At 31.3% G+C, this 24855-nt stretch overlaps 2 protein-coding genes and 1 long non-coding RNA gene across 10 annotated transcripts; 1 reads left to right on the forward strand and 2 right to left on the reverse strand.

The window, feature by feature from the left end:
- Positions 1-3466: 3466 nt before the first annotated feature.
- On the reverse strand, positions 3467-7632 carry LOC141449382 (uncharacterized). 3 transcript variants are annotated; one of them, XR_012455481.1, is made up of 5 exons: positions 7281-7632; positions 5926-7198; positions 5650-5678; positions 5486-5555; positions 3467-3942 (listed from the first exon to the last, which is right to left on the reverse strand). It is a non-coding gene; the product is annotated as an uncharacterized lncRNA (long non-coding RNA). The 3 variants fall into 3 exon arrangements; XR_012455482.1 differs by having other exon boundaries at positions 5926-6993; positions 7089-7625; XR_012455483.1 differs by having other exon boundaries at positions 5926-6042; positions 7089-7359.
- LOC141449374 (asparagine synthetase domain-containing protein 1) lies at positions 6864-24581 on the forward strand. 3 transcript variants are annotated; one of them, XM_074118770.1, is made up of 12 exons: positions 6864-6999; positions 7068-7185; positions 7992-8207; positions 8317-8505; positions 13397-13685; positions 14075-14242; positions 14326-14726; positions 14904-15068; positions 15898-16139; positions 16212-22800; positions 23298-23617; positions 23710-24581. In XM_074118770.1, exons 3-10 carry the CDS (start codon positions 8148-8150, stop codon positions 16387-16389), a joined length of 1692 nt encoding a protein of 563 aa, XP_073974871.1. In that variant the 5' UTR covers positions 6864-6999; positions 7068-7185; positions 7992-8147; the 3' UTR covers positions 16390-22800; positions 23298-23617; positions 23710-24581. The 3 variants fall into 3 exon arrangements, with proteins under 3 accessions (XP_073974871.1, XP_073974872.1, XP_073974870.1); XM_074118771.1 differs by lacking the exons at positions 6864-6999; positions 7068-7185 and adding an exon at positions 7776-7915 and having other exon boundaries at positions 14078-14242; XM_074118769.1 differs by lacking the exons at positions 6864-6999; positions 7068-7185 and adding an exon at positions 7777-7915.
- LOC141449378 (S-adenosylmethionine mitochondrial carrier protein homolog) lies at positions 10091-24796 on the reverse strand. Of its 4 annotated transcripts, none has more exons than XM_074118786.1 (6): positions 24655-24796; positions 24412-24568; positions 22059-22168; positions 21652-21922; positions 18629-18757; positions 10091-10632 (listed from the first exon to the last, which is right to left on the reverse strand). In XM_074118786.1, the coding sequence occupies exons 1-6, from the start codon at positions 24718-24720 to the stop codon at positions 10541-10543; spliced, it is 825 nt and encodes a 274-aa protein (XP_073974887.1). In that variant the 5' UTR covers positions 24721-24796; the 3' UTR covers positions 10091-10540. The 4 variants fall into 4 exon arrangements, with proteins under 4 accessions (XP_073974887.1, XP_073974889.1, XP_073974888.1 ...); XM_074118788.1 differs by having other exon boundaries at positions 18619-18757; XM_074118787.1 differs by lacking the exon at positions 10091-10632 and adding an exon at positions 17629-17867.
- Between the last annotated feature and the right edge of the window lie 59 nt (positions 24797-24855).

The raw sequence follows: 24855 nt of genomic DNA on the forward strand, positions 1-24855 counted from the left end.
TCATAAACAAAGTTAAACAATTTATGTCTTATCACATGTCAAATTAAAACAATAATAATGAATGCCCTTCGAAATTTCAGAATACAAGGTAAGGGCATTCATTGTTTCAAGACAACGAATCTTTGCTTCACATACTCGTATATTTTAAAACTTATCTTTGCCTAAAATCATGTTATAGTGTAAGTGAAAATAGTTACGTGAACATTTTGTAAATATCAGTAAAATGGAGTGACCTAGAAAAATAGTTACATAAAGTGAACTGCTTGTTCTATAGAAATTGCGAACGGTACTTTAACGGTTTCTGATTAAGAAAGGTGGTAGTAAATGTGATCAGTGGTAGCGGTTATTGTGATTCAGGATTCTTCAAAAACTTATAAAAAGATGGATAATCAATTCTAAAATGAAATACCATCTCTTAATTTTTATTTCCATTAACACCTAATTGTTTTAATTTTGAGCCAAACGATTTCAGTAATTTTGGTCAATACTGAAGGATGATTTACATTTTATAAATGTTTTCTAGTGAATTTTTTTTTTACCACAGAAAACAAAATTACCCACAGCGCTTGAAGGGCAGCAGTTTTAATTGGATCATGAAAAAAGCTCACAATTTTCCTTCGCCGTTTTTATAATCTTTTATTATAAGTAATTGCGCATTACAATTTTACTTTAACGGCAACTTCCAAATAATATCTTTAAAAACATTCTATTTTGTTGCTTTCATTTCAAATAGCATTGTTACCCTTCCTCTAGATCTCTTTACCTTATGATTTTCATGAGTTGTCGTAGCAACAATCAAATTAGAATAATAAGTATTCACTGATTTTATCCGACATAGTTGCGCAACTTTATTTTATTCCAGTTTCGGACTTTCATCTAGCATCAGAGATTCATTAATGGTTTGTGTAGAGAACATATCAATTAAATTTCCATCTCATATTACACTACTAAATACTGTGAGACGGAGATTATATGGTATGTTTGTTTGTTATTTGAAATAATTATCTACAATTTTGTGTGCTAGTAAAAAGTATCTTTAATTATTATTTATCTATAGTCTAGAACTGCGACACTATATTTCAATAGAGATTCAGTCCAAAACATCTGCGCTTTCTCAGTAATCAAATTTCCGATCGTAATAGGTAAGTTTCACAAACGGAGATATTACCAGTATAATCTTTATATTTAAGTTTCAGTTGAAAATTATTTTTTTAGACGTTACGTTCAATAATTAATAGAAGAGTTACCAAAAGATTTTATTTCTCACAAAAAAAAAAATAGTAAGTTTTGATTTATGTGGTCTATCTAAAAATATTTTTCAACCATTTATTTTAAATCCCGCCAACTTCTGATTCGTTGGTACCCGAAGTCTTACTACTGCACCACTGGGATATTCATATTTATTACCTTATACTATTACCTATAGTTTTCTTATATCTGTAAAGATTTGTTTTTAAATGTTTCCTGCATAGTCTTACATTAAACTACATTGGGTGGCTACTTGTGACATATCATGATGAGTATTCTAATATGCTTCATATTTCATTTTTATGACGCCAATAAAAGAAACCAGTGAAAAGAACCATTCTAGTTATTGCGCTGTTTCACTATAAACTGCTGGTGTGATTCTTTCTCTTGCTGCTGACACATACAGGAATTAAATCTTTTATACCTCGAAGGAAAAGAAAACAATCAAAATTACACATTTATTCTGAAACAAATTAATTCCTGTTAAAAGTGATTCGGCTCTTAAAAATGGCAAGATAGTCATATCAATCGTTATTTAGAAAATGAAAATCAGTTGTTCATAGTTTTCAATTAATATTTAGTCTGCATATTTATATTTAATTAAAAGTAGTTTTATTTAATAAAAAGTTCATTAAATATAAACTTTTCAAAATAGTAATTTTAAAAAAACAACATTAAAATCCAAATATATATTTATATGACATTTACAACTACCTATTTGGTGTAATAATCAAATGTTAACAAAGTAAAACTACTTTAATATCATTTTTTTGAGTTTTGATTTGTACGAGACACAGTTCTCTTTTGGTAAATAACATTCTATCTTCCGACACTTTCCGTCTTTATTCGGAGGATCTTCCGAGCTGTGGAGCTTAATAAGATAGAGATTACAGAAAAGACGAATCAGAAATGAGATTAGGATAAAAACTGGTGCCTAAGATGTATTAGTCTTTTAAATTTGATGAGTCTAAAAAGCCAGTGGGCCAGCCATATTAAAGAATGTATCCAGATAGACGGGAGTTCCCAATGTATCCTACACAAGAACGAGAGAAGGAAGGAAAAATGCGAAGTGGTAGGGTGTGTCGAAGCAGAAAGTTTATAGATTGCGTTCGAACTATTTTGCTTGGCTATGTTATTAATTAAGGTTTTTTTTTAAATTTTTTGTGAGTAAAGAGATATAATTACTACAACAGAGAATGTTAGCAATATGTTATATTTAATATTATTTCAGTTACATTCAGTGAAGTGGCACTTTCGGGGAAACCTTAAACAGAAATGTCCTAAAACGAATTTTGCTGGGAAATTGTTTCAAGGACAAGTTACACCTCTTCTAGTGTGGAATGAATAACAAAATACATTCAAATGACAAATATACTAATAAAAAGTGTATAGATAATTTAACAATATGGATTAGATTCCCCAACACACTTCTATATTATGTCACCCTACATGTTGAACACCTTTATTAATCATGAAAGGGAGTCCCATTAATTATAGTCAGGCCTGTTAGAAGTACAAGTTAATGTAATCTTTAGTTTGTGGGCAATTAGATATATGTATATGGATTTTTAATCAATTTAGTTATTCCGGACAATCTATTGTATGAATTATTTTGAGGAACAAAAAATACTGAAAATGCTAGCGTGACTAGATGAAGGTAATGAAGTAAGAGTAAATGAGAAAGTGATGAAAATTATATCTACTATTGAAGAAACAGTACCACACGACCCTAAAAAAACGATTTTGCAAAATTTCTATTTTATTATTTTGGGTGCAATAATGAGAAGTTCCGAGAAAATAATAGTTATTAAATATTGAACGAGCTAAGGAAATAAGCTTCTTAAAGGATGTGCCATTATTTTCATATAAGGCGCGCAACGTCTTAGGTCATTGGCGCCAGGACCTTTTTTTAGTGTACTGCTGGTATCTGGACAGTGTTTTCTCGTTAATGACATTCCTGTCCATCACCGTACAATGAGCTGCAAGAAATTCCTAAAAAGAGAAAATATCTATGGGCCAGCATGGATTCGAACCCAGGAATCCCGCGTCAGAAACCAAAATATTCTGACCGTTGAGCTATCCCTTCCCTGAGATGCCGTTATTAGTTTATATCTGTTTATATTCTATTATATTAGTTTTGAAAGCAATAATTCTATCTTAACAATTATCAAAGAATAAATTATAGTTTATGGTGGTGAAAATACATTGAAACGAACTATTAAAGAAATGTTTTTTTATATTTTATAAGAGAAAATAAACTTTACAGTGCGTGTACAGAAGCGTTATTACTTATTGCGTAATATAAGATTGTACAACCTCAGTATAGATTACGTTTTTATACATTTAAAAGAAAAGTGCCACAAAATAGATTTATAAACATTTATATACAGCAATAAATTAAGTAGTAGTATTTGGTTAGCATATCTTGCAGAGATTCGGAAATTTATAAAGCATTCAGATTTACAGTTTTGTTTTTGACATTGTTTGGTTAACTCTAATTTTTATTATCATTATTGCAAAAGTCTTTTGCTTTTTTTTTTTTTTTGTTTATTTTAAAAACAGTATTAATGTCATTCTTAAAAAAAATTACATTTCACATAATCACACAATCACATAAGCTTCTGAACTGGATCCCAAGTCATGTAATAACATTAAGATTCAATCTCATATTTTATGTTGTTCTCTTCTTTCCTCCTGAAAATAATCAAAAATGTTGCTTTAACATCTTCCGTTCTTAAGCAAAAAAAGAATTTAAACGCAATAAGCACATATTAAAACTAAAACAGAGGATCACTCTCGTATAAAGCTCACTTTTGAAACTCATTCTTTAGAACTAATCAAATTTTAAAATCACTAACCAATTTTTATTAAATCCGAATATTCCAAAAACTTTAAATAATTTCTACGTCATTTCCCTATAATATATATAATTCAAATCAAAGACCAGCTAGTACTTGAACATAAGAAATTGCCAAAAGTTATGGAGGGAGGAGTGATTACAATTTATTAGGAGTGATAAGGAGAAGAAGATGCTTGATGTCAGAAAAATTCCTTAAGCGATTGAGAAGTGGTATCAAGTTTGTGGATAGAAGATGCAGAGAGTAAGAAAAGTGATAAAGGTTTAGAGGTCAAATTTTAATTGGGTAAAAAAAAATGAAAGCAATTACAGTGTGATTACATTCCCCTTATTAAAAGGGGTAAGAGAAAGTAAATTCTACGATTTCATAACATCCCAATAAGAGGGACAAGAGAAATTAAGTGCAAATACAGTACTTTCCCTTAAGAACTGTAAGATAAACTACGATTACAGTACATATTCCTAAAAGGAGAAAGTGAAATTAAATGCGATTGCAGCGTTTCCCCTTAACAGAAGTAAGAGAAATTACAATCAGAATGGAGCACAATTGCAACACTTTCTCTTAACAGGATTAATAGCAGAATGGTACTTTCAATGGTGCTCAGGGTAAACCTAACCCTCTTGACAACTAAATTTTATCAGAATCGGGCTAAGATTTACAGAAGAAATATGAATGACAGCTTTAGTCCGGAGGCTGGTGCTGAAAGTTGTAGAGGCTGCTTCCCATAGCTAACACCTCTTCCTGGATGAACAGCATCGAGCACACTAAAATCGATTGGCAGATATGCCATGAAAACCGGTTCACAAATAGGATCGCAGAAAAAATAATTTTAAAGCGACACGATTAATTTCTATTTATATATTAAAATTTATGTTTATAAATATGTATATAAATATCAAATGTCTAAGCGCTGAATATGTTTTCGTTTAACATCTCTCGAGTAACAAACATCCCAAGGAAGGTGGAATCAAATTATTCGAAGTCAAAACTTAATAATCTATCTTTTTTGCATATTTTTTGCTTACTAGAAAATTGAAAATTAATTAAACTGTAAAATAAAATGAAGATACTTTTTATTTTAATTTTTGTATGGCTTATGCTTTCTTCACAAGCAATTTAATAAAATAAAATAAAAAAAGGGTATTTTTATGAAGAAGAAAAACCAATATACTGTAAATAACTAAATAGATTAGACTAGTTTACAAAAAATAAAAAAACGATAAATCATATGCTAACAAACACAATGTCATTTTAAAGTTTTTGTTAAAATTAAAATTCAATTAATTTCAATGACTTCAGAATTATTTCTTACCAAAAATTAAAGTTCAATTAATTTTAATGACTACAGAATTAATTCCTTCTTATATCTATCAAATTACCTTTTTTTCCTCCTTTTTCTCCTGGTTTACCACCCTTATCCCCCCCACCTTTTACCGCTCCTCCTTTTTTCTAAAAAATCAATATCAAATATCATGAATAGAAAAAGGTTTAGACAATATTAAATATTATCTAACTAGCAAATTAATACTAGTAGAGAACTTACTTCTTCAGGCTTAGCACCACCTCCACCTCCTAGACCGAATGTTATAAATAACCACCATTATTAATTGCAATCTGCTGAATTTATTATGTACTAAATCAAATGATTATAACTTCAGCAAGTGAAAGAAATATTCATTCTTTTAAATAATTATAAGAATGAGCTATTTTTGGATCATTTATTTTGGCTATTCATGACTATTTTATGCATTAGCAAAATTTACTAAGTTAAACTTTATTAGTTCACTTGTAGAAATTAAGAAAATTACAAGTCTCATACCTTTTCCTTTACCCATTTGGTTAATTCAAGTTAACTATGTTCTTGGCACTAGATGTTATTACGAACTGCCCAGGTCACAGGAAGAAACACTGCCGCTCCCCAGTTATAAATTCCCATCTATAATGGTTCCTTTATAAAGTTATTTAAAATCTTAGCTCTTGATGAATTCTTGATTTCATTCTTTCCAAATTTTATTTTATGTGATAAAAAAAATGAAATATTTTAAAAGCAATTTAAATTCTTTCATGATTCTTTAGTTCTTAGTAGCACAAAAATTAAAATATTTTGTGGATGCGCACCATCTTTTGGCAGTATAGTGTAATGACAATTTCTAATCTAATCAGTAACGAAATTTTTTAACACTATCAAGTTATTTATAGCGCATTCACTTATTTTTGCGATTACTTTTTTCATATAATTAGTTCAACTTGTTACATTTAAAAATAAATAATATTAAATATTACTTTATATAAATTGTTCTTTATTAAATTTGTGTATTAAATATATGACGTACATGAAAGTGTTGCAGATTTCTATTCTCACTTAAATTTGTACCTGGAAGGATTGCAATTATGCGTATTTTGTATTATATGTTAAAAATACTCGTCATCAATGAAAAAAAGACGTTACCCATTGTTCCCATTATTACCCATTATGTACGTACCAAAACGTTTTTTTTAATTGGTAATAACACAAAACATGAAAAATTAATTTGTAAAATAAATAAAAAAAATATGTCTATTATTAATTTATTTATTAAAAGTGGACCGGTTGCCCGATATTCTTATCTGTAAATATAACTCAGCTTCTAGGATTGCTGATTATCAATGCAGTAATGCAGTGTATCCTCAGAGAGCACTGGAGCTATTTTTTATTAAGTGCACTAAGATTACTTGTTAAATTGTTGTTAATAGGGCTAATTAATTAACTCTTTAACAAAAACTTACAGTTCAAAAAGTTATAAGTGTTGATTGAAGGATAAAGGTACACAAATCAGCTAGTACCAACATTTCATTCATTCTTCCGCTCATAATTTCAGCCGATTAGGAACATTCGAAAAAGCATGTGCTAATGGTATAATTATAACAATTGATATCATTTAAGTAATTTTACTGCATTAACTTTTCATTAATTTTTTTTAGAATTTATTAGATGTCACAGACCTTTATGCTGGCCATTTTCCTATACAAAAGATTTGTTCAAGTAGCTCCACCATGCATTGATTGCGCTAAAAGAAGTATCTAAGATGACACTGAATTGGTATGTGGTATATCTGAAATAAATAAAACCGAAATGTCTATTCAGAAAAATAATATGAATACTTATAGAGTGGTCTAGTGGTTTCTGAGGCGAACTTTTGCAGAAATTTCCAAAATTTTTCCTTAGGCCTTCAATTTTTTTTCCAAGCCCTAGACAGCTTCAGCTCCTGCATATTATCCTCTAAATAACTAAGAAGATAACCAGTGCCTTTTAATAAAATCATTGTGCTTTCAATGATACAATATCAATAAGAAATATTTTTAGTTTCTGGTAGTTTGTTCATATAGCTGGACCTTCATTAATTTGTGAATTGCCAAACTTTTGTAAGCAGCATGAAATAAAAGGATTATTTCGCACAATTGTACTAGATCAATAGTTTTACATACTTTAGGAAGGGGCGACTTGACAGGTTTGGGGCCGCAACTTACGGCAGTCGCAACTGTTAATTTATAATTTTTTGTTAGAGAACTTCTGTATTGTTAATATACTAATAAACGCAGTTATATTTATACATTTTTAACAAAAGAAACATTGAAACATTTTTTATCCTGAAAATTCATTATTTGAATTAAAAGGATTTTCGGACAAAATACAAAGAAAACCTCTGATGAGGTTTCATTTTTCATTCAATTCAATATATGTACAAGAAAAGGAGACAGCTGTGGAATATAGACTTCTCAAAGTGTATTGATAAACATTGTAACATTTACTCTAACTGAGCTCAAAAAAAGTAATAAAATAAGAGGTGCATCTTCGGATTATAAGTTAATATATATATTTTTTTTAAAAACGTTATTTCTGTGCAGGATCATGTTGCGTTAGTAACTAACTGTAATTACACCTACCGTTAGATTTATTTGCCGGAGAAGTTGAAAAAAAAAGAAGATATTGTAATTATGTAGCTGCAAAAACCTTACTATATAAGTTTAAATTACTGAGAACAGGGAATCGGGTCAATAGCAATGTGTGGCATTCTTTTAAACCTTTTCAGAAATGATAGTGCCAAAATTTGTGCCAAACAAGTAAGTTGTCATTTTTATATTCACTAGTTGAAGAAATTAGTTGTGAATTATATATAAATATTTAACTAAATTTGGTTTAAAAAAAGATCTTTTTTATATTTTTTTTTAGTTTAAAGAACTTATTAATAATCGAGGACCTAATTCCTACAATGAAATTGAAAATAATATTGGAAATGGATGGAATTCCTTAACTCTAGGAAGCGTATTATGGACACAAGGTGGCAGAACTAGTCTTCAGCCTATTAGGAACAATAGTGGAAGTTTTCTTCTGTGGAATGGTGATGTTTATCATGGATTGGTATGAATTTTTTTTTAAGTATGTTCTCATCTTTAGAATTTTTCTGTTTTCATTTCTATTTGATTGGTTCTTTGATCATCCGAACTGAGGTTTTTAATCTTACCTATGCCATCAGAGCCTTAATGAAAATCGACTACCCTGCTGTAAAGTAAATTTACAATGTACTATTTTACATCATTCGAGGGTTGGTGTGTCTTCTGTCTGGTCTGTTCATGGACTGAACATACATCATGACTGAAACTGGCAGTTATTTTTTCATCCTATTGAAACTATGAATCAATCACCAAAAATAATGAACAGTATATTAGATAGTTATGTTTGTGCGATGTTCAGGAAATGATTAATGAGAGCACCATTTGGGAAGGTGAAAAGCTCCTCTTTAGAGACTTTTGAGGAACATAAGTAATCAAAGCTTCCAAATATGTAAGTGCAAGTTCCAAAACCTACAAGTTCTAAAGCAAATGATTTCTGTTCTCTCTGCTAAGAACTGAAATTAGCAATTCAATGAATAAAAATGTTTTCAACTGCAACAGTATCTTCCCTTGATATCGAGTTATACACTCTGGTTGAAACAACAGAAAATGATGCACTCAGTCTTTGAAACATTGCATTGGAAATAAGCTGGAAATCTACATCTAGCGGCCGGGCCAAGTGGTAGCGCAAAGATCAGCACAATTTCATTTAACAACTGTTTTCTGTAACCTCTGCCATCTTCCAGAACGACTTAAGAGAAAGAAGATATGGAGAATATTTTGGTTGATACTGAAGAGCAGGTGCTTGGATTTGTTTTGGTTGACCTTCTTTCTATTCCGGGAGCTAGGGTTTAAGGTTGTTAAGGTGGACTTGAAGTCCTTGTATATCTCATGAGATGAGGGGTGGGCGGGGAACAATGGGCATATTGGATTGCCTGCGTTCTTTCCCCTTTTTTGGTGGAGCAGAACAATAAACTAATAAAGTGGTCTAGTGGCATGAGTAGTCTACCAGTGCTACCGATGTACGTCCTTCAACTCATTAAAGTTGAGAATTGTAATATTTAGGCACTACCGTAGCCGAGAGGTTTGAGGCGAGGCCTGCAAAGCTAATGTTGTGGTACTGGGTTCGATTCCTGGTCTAAGCCTTGGATTGTGTATAAGTCGCCTCCGCCCACGATACCTAATTGGTAGTTGCACGTAAAGCCCGTCTGAAAAAATAGGCATTACTTTACTTTTTTACTTTTTTGTTGTAATATTGCAACTCTAGAGAGAGCTAAAAAGCGTTTGAAATTAAAATTTATTAAATCTAGAATTGGAGTGAAATTTCAAAAAAGATAAATTTTAAAGTTGGAAAGAAATTCAAATTTAGTAAATTTTTAAAATAGAAAATAGTTCCTTTTCTTTAACCAAGGCAACAACACGCGCTGCGGCCAAAAATCAAGAAGGGAGAGATCTCTTCAGCAGAGATGCAACTCCACTTCCCAAAATCTAACTACATCGCTAAATATGACAGCTCCTTCGGGAATAAGGATAAGGATTTTTAAGATATATATATATTAATTTAAAAACTAGGAGTGACAGAAAGTAATAAATACACAATAAAAAAAAATTAATTAAAATTAAAACAATAAAACATGGTATTTATAGGTATAATAATTAATGCTTCACAAATATAATAACTAAATGGCAGTTAATAGGAAAAATAATAGTCATTGTAATACATTACAAAATTGTAATAATGTAATAACGGTCTAAAACTCGATTACATCCACATAGTTGATCACAATTTATGACTTCATCCATCAAAGTTTGTTTCTTTTTTCTTATAGAGACAGTTTCAGATTTTCATCTGTCCTCAGAGACTATATCAATTTTGAAAGCAAAGTTCTACTTACATTTTTATAGTGTGTTTATATTATAAATGGCATAAAACTGATAATTTAATCTCTGCAGATGGATCAAACCTGTCAGAATGAAAGAAAACAAGCTTGCTTTGAAAGATGTTTAATTAACACCTGCTGTAACAGCAGATCAGTTGCCACATTTCCATAGAAAGCTTCCAATTATTTATGATAATCTAATTTATGAATGTTATCCTCATACAGAATGCTTTTGAAGAATTGTATGCCAATCTGTGCGACAGGGGGAGAATGCCCTGAAAAAATATATTAAAGTATAAAAAAAATTGTCATTCGTCAGAGAATTTTGCGATAAAAAATTTAATTGTAATTGTTCTTCTTGTAAACTTTATCCTTAGGAAATTCTACCTTTAAAACAATATTAAATGGCTTAACTCCCCTACATCGGTAAAGAAACATGAATCTAACAGTTCTCTTCATTCCAAGCATAATTCTTTTATCTGAAAATTGGATGTAACTCTAGATTCCATGAGTTGGCCGATTAGCTAAGCCATCGCGACTCAAGGTATCTGTTTGGAGCACCACTTAATTAGACTTGTGGTAATGGAAAGCTATTCATGCATAAAGATTGAAGCAAGGGTTTCTTCAAAGAGCAGTCAACTGTACATTCTCAGTGATGTGAAAATCGGTATTTAATGAGTGTAGTTAGATTTCTTACTAAGCAATGACTGGCCCATACTTGACATGTTTACTCAGTCTGCAGTGGCTTACAAGAGTCGTACTTATCGTCCGATTAGCTTGTCATGTCGGAGTTATACAGTAATAAAAATAGGAGAGTAGTTAATAGCAAAGATTTTGCTTGCTTCTGTAGTTTTCACCCACAATTAGCACAACTATTCGTGCGTAAATGCTTAGTGCGTAGCTGTATCACTGCCATAATTATCTCAGGTCCTTTGAGGGTACAATAAATACCCTCCTCTCATGTCAGCAAGGTTCATTTCCGTTGTGTCTTGAATGCCCAGACGGCCGGAATGTCATGAATCGTCTTCGTAGGACTAAAAAGTCAATAGGTAAGAAAGTCAGAGAAATATACCTATCCAAAATTATTATCTTCCTCTCCTAACCTCAGAAAATATGTATCACATTACCTCAGTCTGAAAGACCAGTTTGATCTATATTCCTTGGCTTACTAAAAAATCATCGGCTTGTGCAACCTAGCTCTCAACCCTTTTGCCTTGGAACTGTGGAAGATCATTAAGTCATATTTAACAAATATTATTCTTTTATTTTGTTAAAGAAATGCTTCTGGACCCCCTGTTTGAGAAACGCTGGCTGCGCATATTTACTTTGTTCTGTTAAGCCGTGCTTTTGTTTTGTAACCGTCAGTAAAGAACATTTCATCTTTTTGTTAGTATTTAATGTCTTTTCAGCTATGCTTTCATCAAAATCAGTTGATTTTTTAATTATCTCATCATTTCATTGAACTGTTTCGATATCTTGTGGAAAAATGTGTAAAAACATCCTCTGGAAACCTGGGTGTCATTCTAAATTTCCCAATGCTTTTTCTTTCAATGTAAAAATTATTCCGAGATTTCAATTTTTTTACCATCATAGATAAGAGTAATTGCTCTTTTCGCTATCAACATGAATTCTATTTTTAATAAACTATTATAAGTTCAAGCAATAATAGCTTTGATCATAGGTGCCTATGTGCAAAAAAAAAAAATAAATAATTAAAAATAAAAAAATAATCGTGGAACTTTTTATGTTTAATACTAACTGCTTCGGAATGGAAAGAAATGTTGAGGTCTTGGATGAAGTTTGATTCTACATAGTTAAACTAACAATAGTGGTTAGTACTGGATATCGGGTTCGAATCCAGCTTATGCCCTTATGGTTAATTTTAGTTCATATAGTGCACCCTCCAAATGGTGTATTACCCTACGCCTGATGATGCTGTGAACGTTGAGCATATCAAATGATTTATAAGCTGTAATTTTTTTGTGATAATTCTAGTTAACTTGGATATTCATATTTGATAATTCAGCCCTCGTTTGTAAGTGACTAACTTTAAAGTTTTCACACGCTTTCCAATGTTTTTGCGAAGTTTCTATTAAGTTAACTTGGAAACATTTTATTTTGTTAACAGATTAAAAACGCGGTGGAGCGAATCTACATTTCAGTTATATTTCTAATTATTTTTTATTTTTTGACAGTCAATTAATTTTGGGTTGAATGTACTAATAAAAAATGGAAGGGGAAGACGCAAAGTATTGAATATTACAACTAAACAGAAAAATTTAACAAATAAATGTTATATATTGTGATGCTGAGAAATAAGGAATAAAAAAATAAGTGAGAAGAATTGATTGGCTTACTATGTAATTGCATGCTAAGCAATGTAAACTCCTTTTACAGCTGAGAAAATTTATACTTTTTCGCCGAATAAGTTTGCACTTAGGCTGAGTGGACCCATAGGAATCGTTAACTTCTTTATTCTCGGACATCTTATATTTGACAAGTGAAGTTTGTTCACTGAGATTACTTTTTTACTTTTAAAAATGAAATCATCATTAATTTGTAAGACATTTCGTAAGCTACTTTTATTGTTAGCATTACTGTAACTTTTATAGACGAATCTTTAGTTACAGTATGTAGGTCTTTATGGGAACGAGAAGAACGAGATGCGGCAATACTCCAACAAAACTTGTGTAGAAATAATACTGGCCCCAAGTTTTAACAGGTTGGGCATCTTTGAGCTTAACTCATCAGGCGTATCAAGTTAGACAGATTATATTAGATAATGTGTTGACAAAAGCCTTTTGTTAGCATCAAAACTTCTTCTGCCTCCCCCATTTTTTTTAAATTTACTTTTAAGCAAGAACAAATATATTGTAATTTCATTTAACCTTGAGTGAAGCTCTTAAATCCACACAAAACAATTTTGAATTAATTTATTTTAATTTTTTTGTTGAAAATTAAATATTTTGAATTTTTACACTTGCTTTATTTAATTTTGATTAATTTTAGTTTTGTTTGGTGTTATCTCACCTCTTTTAGCCAAACAGCGGTGAAGAAACGTGTGATTCAGAACTTGTGTTTGCGGAGCTAGAACAATATGGTGTTCTCTCAACTGTTTCAAAAATTAGTGGCCCTTACGCAATTATATATTATGATGTAATTAATAACGAATTATGGTTTGGAAGAGATGCAGTGGGAAGACATAGCCTTCTTTGGAACGTAGATTCAGAAAATCTGTTGCTTACATCTGTTTGCCCTAGAAGTGTAGTTGTTGAAGAAGTTCCTAATTGTGGAATTTTCAAAATTGATCTTTCCAAACCAATCGTAGGTGAATGTCTTTTATATTTGTACAACTATCTGTTTATTTGATTCTCTATTATTCTTATATTGCAATTACATAGATAAAAATGGGTAATTTAAACTGTTAGTATAAAAAATATTGCGATCTATCCTATTAGAAATGGTTATTATCATTCAAATTACTGTAGAGCGTGAACGGTTTCTCATTACAGCCTTGAGCAACTAACCCATATCTTGATATATTGTTAATTTCCATAATAATTATATGATTTTTTAATGTTTAGTTTGGCAAAACATATTTCTTAGTAATTAAAGTTATATTATTTTTAAGAACTTTTATTTGTATTAAAGAAAGAGAGAGGGTGAGCGTGAGAGAGGGGAGTGCACTATGATAAGTAATAGTGTATTTTGTTTCAGAAGTGTATTTGCATCCATGGTCTCATTTATCAGCAGACCGCATTGATGTCACAATAAGAGTACCATTTTTACTAGGTAGTTCATTGTCTCATGCTTCATTCATTTCAGCGAATCACTATGCATGGTACCATAGAGAACCGCAGAAACATGAGATTGAATTTTATAATGGTAATTTCTTGTTAAACAAATTTTCAGATTTGGAAATCTTATAAATTATTTGCATGATTAAAAACTTTCTTTAATAATTTTAGGATTTGATAAGAGCAGTGAAGCAACAAAAATTTTTCATCATCTTGTTTTAAATCCGCCATTGCATCAAATCTTGAAACAAATGAAACATTTAATGATTCAGGCTGTTAGGAGAAGAATAAAGACTAAACCAGATTACTGTAGTAACTGCATTTCTTCATTAATGACTTGTAACCATTCTAAATTTGCGATACTTTTTTCTGGTGGATTAGATTCCACAATTTTGGCTGCAATTGCTAGCTATGTAGCTCCTCACGATGAGTCAATAGATCTGTACAATGTTGCTTTCGATAAGTTTGGAACTAAAAATAATGGATTTTTGGTGCCAGATCGGCTAAACGGTTACGAAAGTTTGAAAGAACTTACAATATTATTTCCCGAAAGAAAATGGAATTTTGTTGAGGTATTCCTGTTTTCTATTATATATATATATATTTATTTATTTTTTTGCTTTTTAATTTCTTAAGTTACTAAGGCTTACGTATTTTAATTTTTTGAAACAGCTAGTAGATTGCTCTTATGATGATAAATGTATCTGTTCGGAAGCGTTCCAATATTAATGATAAATTATTTGAAATAGATTAATGTTAGGCAAGAGGAACTGCAAGATCTAAGACGACAACATATAGCCGATTTAATATATCCTCTCAAAAGCATACTTGACGATAGTCTGGGCTGTGCACTCTGGTTTGCTGCTCGCGGGAAAGGAGTTATTAATGGCCAGCCTTATACATCATCTGCCAGAGTACGTCTAACCTAATCATAAATTGGGTAGCTAACTATTCATGATATGCTTTCATATTTTAAACAATGGTCACAAATAATCATAGAAAAATAGGAATAGACAATGTTGATTCTTTAGGCAAGTACCAATTTTGACGTCCAAGTGCAGATAAAGAAAATTTTAACCATAAAATTCAAAGGGAAAGAGAAATTATACACTATTTGGGGGGGGGCGCAGTGATTGCTATTTTCATAATTTTTTTTGGCGCTTAAGTTGGCAGGCAATTATTGGATGCTCCTGTTTATTTACAGTTAACATTCAAACCCCAATGAAGTAGCAGTGGTGCAGGCCTTTTAATTTTATTTATTTATTTTTTGCCATTCTCTGTAGAAGAATCTAATGTAGGTAACTCCATGCTTCTACTGTAAAAACGTTGCAATAATTCAACTTAAATTCAGTTGCGCTGAATGATAACGGTAATTTTTTTTAAGTTTATATTTTAAACGGACTGTTAAAAACAATGTAAATTGTTTCATTGCATTTCTCCACTTTTTGTTTTATGGAGTTAATCGAGTTGTGCAGTAAACGGCTTAAATTAAAAAAAAAAACAACATTTTAAGTTTAAGTAATCATTGCTTTGTCATTTGTATAAGTTGATTTAGTGTGGATGTTGGCGAATGAATTTTATTTAAACTTTATTTACGTTATAAATCATACTCTTAATGGCTTAAGCTTTCCTTGAACACATATGCTTTGCGCATACTGTGGACGAAACCCAGGATTCATGAAAAAGTTGGTCATGAAATGGACCTCTTAATAGAAATATCAGTAACTTCCAAAATATTTTTAGATATTACTATTAGGCATGGGAGCCGACGAAATTTTTGGAGGATATTCACGTCACAGAAAGGAATTTGAAAAACAAGGTTGGACAGGACTTGGATTGCAATTAATTGAAGAAGTAAATAATATTGGAAGAAGAAATCTCGGACGAGATAACAGAGTTACTACAGATCATGGTCGCCAGCCGAGGTTACCTTTTTTAGATGAGGATCTGTTGGAATTTGCCTTATCTCTTCCACCGTGGCATAGGTATTTCATTGAAACAGATTATTCCCTGTAAATTGCTTTTTTTAAATTATTACTTTTTTTTTATTTTTCTAGATGTTGCCTAATGTCCAATATGACTCCAGGCAAAGGGGACAAAATATTACTGAGATGTTTGGCATGGGATTTAGGATTGCGATACTGCGCTAGTCTTCCTAAGAAAGCATTGCAATTTGGATCAAAAATTGCGAATCCAAAAGAAAAAGGGCATAACATATCTCAAAATCTCGTGTAAAGATAAAAACAAAGAACATTTCAATTAGGGATAGGGAAGGGATTAGCTATGAGGTTGGTTAGCGTATTGGATTCTCACGTGGAAATCACGGGTTCGAATCCAGCTGCTGGTCTTTAGATTTTCTCTTCCTATGAGCTTCCTACAGCTTACTGTCCGGTGATGGACAGTGTTGTCTGTAACGAGAGAACACTGTCTGGAGGCCGGCAGTGCACTGGAAAAAGCTCCGGGCGCTAATAACCTCAGCTGTTGATGCGCAAAAAAAAAAAAAATTAGGGATGGAATTAGCACTCATGTTTAACAGGTCTAATTCCGTGAAGCGCTACCCAGTTTTCTCACTCAGAAGTTTTCACAACATAAGCCCAGAATTGAGTGTGTTGCATAAAAAGAGAATTCTACCAAAAATCGCACTGATGTCAAACTTGAAACATGAAACAAATCAAAGTCAAAAGTAATACCCGACTAATTGTTAGAAATTTCAATTGGCTAGAACAGTGGTTCTTAAACTTTTCAAAGACGCGGAACACAATTATGTATATATTTTTCTCGCGGAACACTAACATTAAAAAATTTGAAATTCGGTATTTAGCAAGAACTTAAAATTAATGAATAATAAAAAATCGAATATAATTTTCAAAAAAGATATATGTATTAATTAAAATTAAAAAGGATAAATTATTACATAGTTTTAAAAAATAAATTCTGAAAATGAAATTAATCAAATAATGAACATAAAAGTACGTTGCTACAAATAACAAATGTTGTAAAAGACTATGACTTAAAAAGACTGACCTTAAAAAAGGTCAGCTTTGGAAGTAGAAAATTTAAATTTAAAAAAAAGGAACGATTTTTTGTTTTCGTATCTTTCTTAAGTTTCTAATTTTCAATACATTTAAAATTGAAATTTTGCGGAACACTTGGACCATGTTCGCGGAACACTGGTTAAGAACCACTGGGCTAGAACATTGAAATCAACTTTTTCTCTAAAATGTTAAGATTCTAAGATATTAAGCGAAAGGAAATAATTCGGGTATTAATTAAATCTATTAAATAGAATATAATGAATTTGAATTTTAGACAATTCCTTCTTTAAATTCTCTTCAGCACCATATAGAACAAAATTTATTTTCAACCGCTGATTTTTGCTTTAACACTTATAATAATTGTAAATAACTAAACCTGTTTAATTGTTAATAAAGTTACAAAGATAAGTCTAACTAAAGGAGAAGAAAGTAGCGTACATTCAATTAATGGTAACATATATTTATAATCGATGTATATTTGAACATTTTTATAATTAAAAATTATATTAAATTGGCAAGTCCACAACGAATCTTAATTTGCCAATTTTGTGACTACTTTATTATGTAGAGGAAAATTAATCTCCATCGATTATTATGCAAGCTTGTTCGAAAACTCCAAAGAATATACCTCCTCCAAGGAAAATCCACAAGACTCGCGGAAGAAATCCGGCGAAAAATCTAAAACCAAATTTTTATTAAAAAATTTAATTGGATCAATGCTGCACTCTTGTTAACTGAAAGACCAGTAAGGTATCTTTGAACTAATCAAATTTATGAGCCTCCGACATTGTAGACTCCATCAAATATTACTAGATTGCATCCTGGCATTCGCCTAAAATAGATCACGTGTTCCTACTTGTCTATTCCACGGCGCGCTTCATCTCAAGGTGCTTTGACAACGAAATGAAGACCCATAGGGAAACTCACTAAGAGTGAAGCATTTATTCTGATTTTATTTATTTATTTATTTATTATTTTTTTTTTTTTAATGATTCTGGTGTTAAATATCCATTTATTTACCTCATGCATAATAAGAACGGGTTACCGTCAAAATGGTCATCTAATTCAACAAATATTGCTTAAAATAAGTTCCTCAAACCAGTTTTGACCTAACGAAATTAGTTGCAACATTCCCAATGTTTTACAAAAGTTACAATGAAATTTATTTTGACGGGCGTATTTGTTATTAGCATGATCACGGCAGGGTAGTGTACTCAAAACGGTGCATATCCCCTCCAATAATGGTCGGATAGCTAAAACGCGCACGCAACTTATCACAAACAGACATTTCCTTATTTCAAAAGGGTTTGCATGCGTCCAAGAAATTTTTTACAGTAACGAATAATTATCCTCTTTGTCGAAAAATATTTTCAGATTAAGATCAAAATCATATTTTATGAATTTTAGATTTAAAGAAATAATGAATTACCCAAAAGTACCACTTTCCTTGTAGATCGCTTTCATAACAGGAACTAAAGACGTTTCTTCACGCTTCACGCATCCTACAGCAAGCATGATTCTTGTTTTCACTACATCTAGTGGTGTAGTTAATGCTCCTGCAATGGCACCTACAAGTAGAGCGTAAAATCAACTTCAAGAATTATTCCCTGCTTTGAAGGAATAAGATGTTTCGTTTTGTTTTTATATTTGAATATAGCTGAAAGGAGGCCAGAAAATACATGGAACATTTTGATTATTTTGCGTTATCAGTATAACAAATTTTTATTTTGACTAATTGTAAAAGAAAGTATTGTGATCGTACCGAAATTTCGAAAAAATTGAGTTATGCCGTAAAATATCCGTTCAAAGGTGCATTGAGTCTAAAATAGATATGAAAAAGATATCTTATTATGTGTGTGTAAAACAAAAATGAAAAATTTCAGGAAGCATTTCGAAAACTAATGTAACTAAGCGATCAAAATTCCCGGTAGAAGTTACTCCTGTACTGAATGAAGTTCAATTACGTTTTGATTTTCTCGAAAATGACTCAAATAGAAATTTAGTACGGTAATTGCGTTAATGAACATCCATAACTATAATTTTATCAGTTTTCATTGAAAAAATGTAATGTCTTATTATAAATTTAATAAATAAATTAACATAAATATATATTAAATATAATAATGTAATAAAAATGTCTCTTCTAGAAGAGAGGGATGGTGAGGATTCCATCTAAAATAACAAACCACCGCTGTACAGGCGTGTGAGTTATACCAAGAATGGCGAACTGTGTGCTAAGATTCTAAGTTCGCCGAAATTTATTAAGTAGAAATTCTACTTTTCTGAATTATTATTCTGAACTGTTGTCAAAAATGACTACTTCGATTTTCTCAAAAGTAGATGTAGAACTTTTATTTATGTTTGGATGAAATGTCGTTTTGGGGCAATTCTTAGCGATTTTGACCTAAGGAAAGTTTCCATGAAAACAAAAATGTTTGGTTAAGTAAATTGTAGAATGTAAGTAGGAATTAAATAAATATTGCGACTCAAAGTTTGAAAAAAATGGTAAGATAGTTCCGTGTTTATTCCAGATTTTTTTTTTTTTTAGTATCAACACTCCAAAAAAACAGAACTGCAGTTACGATTTTTAGGGTGTATGATTGGGGAAAGAAATAAGACATTAAATTCAAATTGAAACAATTATTCTGACACCTAGAAAAGTGGCCAAAGGTAAATTATTCTCGTCTTTGAAAATTTTTGAGCAATTATATACACAATCATTCCAGGAATATACTCCAAGTTATGTTTCACTCAGGGACAGAAGTTTTGCTTGAAACACATTTTGTGAGGTTGACATTTTTTGGGGGAATTAAATGTAGTGTAACCTGAAGTTCGAAAATCCGGAAAAGTGGTATGAACTTTTAATTAAAGATGCAAGAAACAAAAAGTAGGTGAGATTTGGTACAGAAATATCGCTTTATGAACTACAAAAAGAGAATAAAACAATAGTAATTTAGAGACGAGTGCTCAGGTAAAGTAGGTGAAGTGTTCATGAAGTGAACTTACAATAATTACGGAATATTTACAATTACTTTAAATAATAATAGGGTGAAAAACATCAACCCTAATTTGCCTATATAACTCGACCAATGCTCAAGCTTTTTTTTGACCGAGCATGCTTTTCACTGATCCGAAAGGCTAGTGAACAGCCGTTAACTAACTGCGAAGACGTGTGAGCTTCCGTTCGCTTTAACCACTTCACCTACACCACATGCCGCCACTGAAAATAAATTTTTTATACAAGAATAAGCATGCAGTGTGCGAGAAAAAACTTAAAAAGGATATGTACAGGTCTAAAATTTGGTTAATTTTTTAGAGAAATATACAATGCAATATTTAATTAAAAAATAAGTTTTTTAACAGGTCAAGTTTTCAATTAAAATCAAAAACATTTGTCTGCGAGATGGGCCTCGAGAATGTAAGGAACATCAGTTCAGATTAGTCGTTAAAACTGGTTAAAGTGTAATAATACAGAGCAACAAAAGAAAGTTAAATTCTATTTTTTAGATAATTTTGAATAAGAAGTGGGGCATCTTTTCCCTTATTGGGTTCTTTTATCCTAAAATAATCTGAACTCTCCTCTCAAGAGATTCACTTTTTCTCGGGGTTGTTTGTCTTTTGAAGGTGAGAATGAGGTAGAAAAGTCCAGTAGTCTGAAATAACTGAAAGATGACTAAAACCATCAACCTGAAGTGCTAAAGAGCGGTAACTCTTACAAACTGGTGTGGATTTCCAACAGAAAGAAGGCTTAGATGGAATCACCAGACCAGTGTGGCACACGGATATGTACCGGGGCGTTTGAGAAGCAACCAGCATAGCTATTTAAAAAAACAAAAAAAAAAATCTACCGATATCTTTGAATAACGTACTTTCATCTTAAGGCAATGGAAGGTCGTAGAAACTAAGAAGACAGTATTGAAGAAGGTGCCGGATACTACCTGGTATGAACTGAAGGACTGGCCCAAAGATCTCTAAATATCAAAGATATACTATTTGCATCTTACCTTTACTTTCAAGAAATAAAAGAAAATTCCTCTCGTGAGGCAATGAAAAAGCCTTACATAAAAGAAGGGTACATGGCACTTATAAATAGATTAATATTCTGCTATGCAAAAGAACAGATGGAAATATGGTGAGCCAAAGAACCAAACAGCCAACACAACCAAAGAAATACTTTTTGAGAAATCATACTATGTAAGTTAGAAATAACTAGAAACAGTGTTAGTCTGTGGGACTGAAAATTAATCCTAATGATTTCCAATATCTCTTCCACATCTTCTGGAATAGAAGAATGGAGAAAAAAGATCATGTAACATACGTACAATCATCTGTCCCTATATTCATAGAGAACATGCACTTCTAAGACAACCTTAAATTGTATTAATCTCTGGGAGAACCAAATCAATCAAGAGACACTTTAACTTGTACGAAAAAATAATTTATATTTTTGCAAATTACATACCTGCAACTGCACCACTCAAAGCTCCTTCAGCAGGCGTAACTTCGTGCCCAGTATTTTGTCTAAATTCAGATTTAAAAAATTCCCACAAGGGAAACTGAATTACAGAAAATGGTGCATCACGTAACACAGTTGTCCAGAATCCCCTATAGAAGCCATTAACACCATCTTTTTTTAAAATTGATTTAAATATACTTACAGACGTTCCTTCGCTAGCACATGCTTGACGGCGTTGCTTAACTATTTCAGTCGGCACCTTAACGATACAGGATACCTTTAAAGCAAAAAATTATTGATATTTTTATATTTGAAATCAAAGAAAAATTCACAAAACAAAACAAAAAATTAAAATCTTTAAGAAGAATGATCCTCTGACAGGTATGCATTATGAGAAAATTAAATTTAAGTACCGTTTCTCCGATAGTCGCTGCTGTCATTTGAACAACAAATTGTTCATGTGGATTAACGTATGGAGTGCATTTGAGCTTGAATGCGCTGTACGCAGCAAAAAACACGGCAGCTAAAAAACGAAATATATTAAAAATAGAAATTATATTCTTTGGACATCTAGGTTGTTAATTTGAAAACGTTAAAATACATTAGAAAGAGCTCAAGTCGCATATAAGCAGCTATCACCAATTATTTTCGGATAATCACTCAGAATGCGAAAGTTGTCCACATGAAAATACATTAAAAAAATTTCTGAAATCTATGAAGAGGCTAAATCTAAATATGACTCTAAATACATGTATTACCTAAATGTTTCCCTAAATGTTTTAAGCTCTAGCTAAATTATAACAAATGTTACTTTGTAAACGGAAGGATTTAAATAACGGTCTTTCGTCTTCATCAAATTAAAACATAACTTTAACTTTTTACTAATCTTTTAACCTATATAACCTCGCATGAATAATATATATATTAACAAAATTAAACAGTTGTTAGGCCCCAAACCATTTTTTTTTGTGCTCTGCAACCACCGGACAGTGGCCTCTCTTGATGACATTCTGTCGTCGGACAGTTAGCTTCTAGGAAGAGAAAGTGTAAGGGCAGGGAGCTAGAATCGAACCCACCGTCTATACATACAAAGAAGGCCTAAGCATCAACCACTGAAATCCTGTTCGTTAATTACAATAATAAAATGAACTTGACGTAAGCTTTTCAATTGATAAACATTTTAAACCTGTCAGTTATGTTACTTTTTTTTACATACGAAATTTAAAGAAGGTGGCAGATGTACTGTATTTCTGTTTGCTCTGTCTTATTCCCTTAAAAGCTTTTAAAATATCTTATTCATTAACTTTTTTTAATACATAAATGGAAAAATTAAATTTAGAATTTGCAAATTAGGTTTTGCTCTATATTAAAGATGGTTTTTGGTTAAAGAACTTATTTTGTTATAAAAATATTATTCAAAAATAAATTTAAGAGTAATTGTTGAATTTTAATGAATTTCTTGTATATATAATATGAAAATGATACCATAATTGTATTTTTACGTGTAAAAAGGATGTTTAAAAAAGGTGTATAGAGATACTATTCAAAATAAAAATTATAAAAGCAACTCTGCAGACGAAGTTTATTCTAAATGTTTGAAAATAAATCAGCGATTCATAAATATCTACATATTAATAAACACTATGTTATAGATGGAGCATTTGGTAAAAGATAGGATGACAAAAGAATCGTTGCATCTGATCAATGCACAAGAAAGGTGAATGGTTGAATTGCGACAATCGTAGAGCATTTCCTTGTATTAACTCGGCGAACAAAATAATGAGCACTGCAGCCAATAATGTATGTGAGACATGAGAAGTTATTAAGAAAATAATAAATTGGTTTTTGAGCCAACAAAATAAATCAAGGAGGAACCATTTATAGCAGACAACTCAACATCTTGCAAGCTCAAAAAATAGCCTGACATCATGGAACTGAGCCTATAAAGCTGCCGCCTTTATTTATTGGACAGGTAAGACGTACATTTTTCTGGTACACTTTCTTCTTGAAAATCTTCTACCTGAACTACTTAGTTCACCAACACATTTTTCTTCGATATTTTAGAACAATGAAGGAGTTTGAGAGAGCAACAGCAATATATAAAACCCAACAAAATATATATGAACACTACCAGGATACGCTGGCATACCAAGAAAACTTTCATTTAGGAAGGAACTTATCTTTTAAAAACTAGGGTTCGTTCATCAAATAAAAACAAAAGACAAGAAATTGAGGGTAGAAATAAAAGCAACTTGAAGCAGGGAAAAATGTTAATTTGCAGTTCGAAAATTTAGTTTTAGATAATCAAGGGTTTCGAAGAACTCTATAGCTATATGAGAACTTTACAAGTTTATAAGGTTGCTAAGACTAGTGGAGAGCATTAATCCTGCTTTTATACCCTGTACGATTCCCATCTATGTGTAAGAAAGATGTATTTAGATTAATAGAGGAGGGCCTTGAAGAACCTAGCATCCACGCTTAAGTAGACTAAGTTGAAGCCCAGACACCCTCGGAGCAGTGCAGATTTCGTTAACTTTAAATTTCACTCTTTTGATTAAATTATTTTTGTAATACTACCATTCGTTACTTGAATTAACTTAACTTACTTTACATTTAATGCTGCTGATTTTATCCGCACTTTAAACATTTAATGTTTGTGACTTCATTCGCCGAGAACTTTATCAAAAATTATTAGAAAATTAAAACTAATGATTTTTAAAATGTTTATGTAACCTTTTAGAAACTTATCAATAAGTATGTACTGACCACATGGTGCAGATCCTACAGCTGTAGGCCCGACTCCTTTGTAAATCCCTTTAAAACCACCAGATTTCCAAAATCCGTATTGACTTTGCAATCTAGTTTTAAGTGTATCCAAAGGAAACAAAGCAACATCCACGACCAAGCCAGCTATAGCTCCAGCCTGTAAAGCAATACTATTCCAATAATTAAAGGCTTCTGCAAACTAAATTAGTAACTGGAATGAATACACATTTTTGTCTTACTTACAAAAAATGAAGTCTCTATTGACCTTTCTTTTTTTGGTGGTACTGCTTTTTTTTTGCTAAAAATCATTTTCAGGTAGTATCATGAGGATTTGCAACTTGCCCATTTCACTTCATTTTTTTATATCTATCCTAAAATGGTCTTGTATCCCTCAATTGTCACCAAACAATCAAGAGACGTTCCTTTTTTCTTGATCCATAAATG

The sequence above is a fragment of the Rhodnius prolixus genome, unplaced genomic scaffold, assembly GCF_049639745.1.
Source record: "Rhodnius prolixus isolate KJV_2025 unplaced genomic scaffold, Rpr scaffold_2, whole genome shotgun sequence".
Lineage (NCBI taxonomy): Eukaryota > Metazoa > Arthropoda > Insecta > Hemiptera > Reduviidae > Rhodnius > Rhodnius prolixus.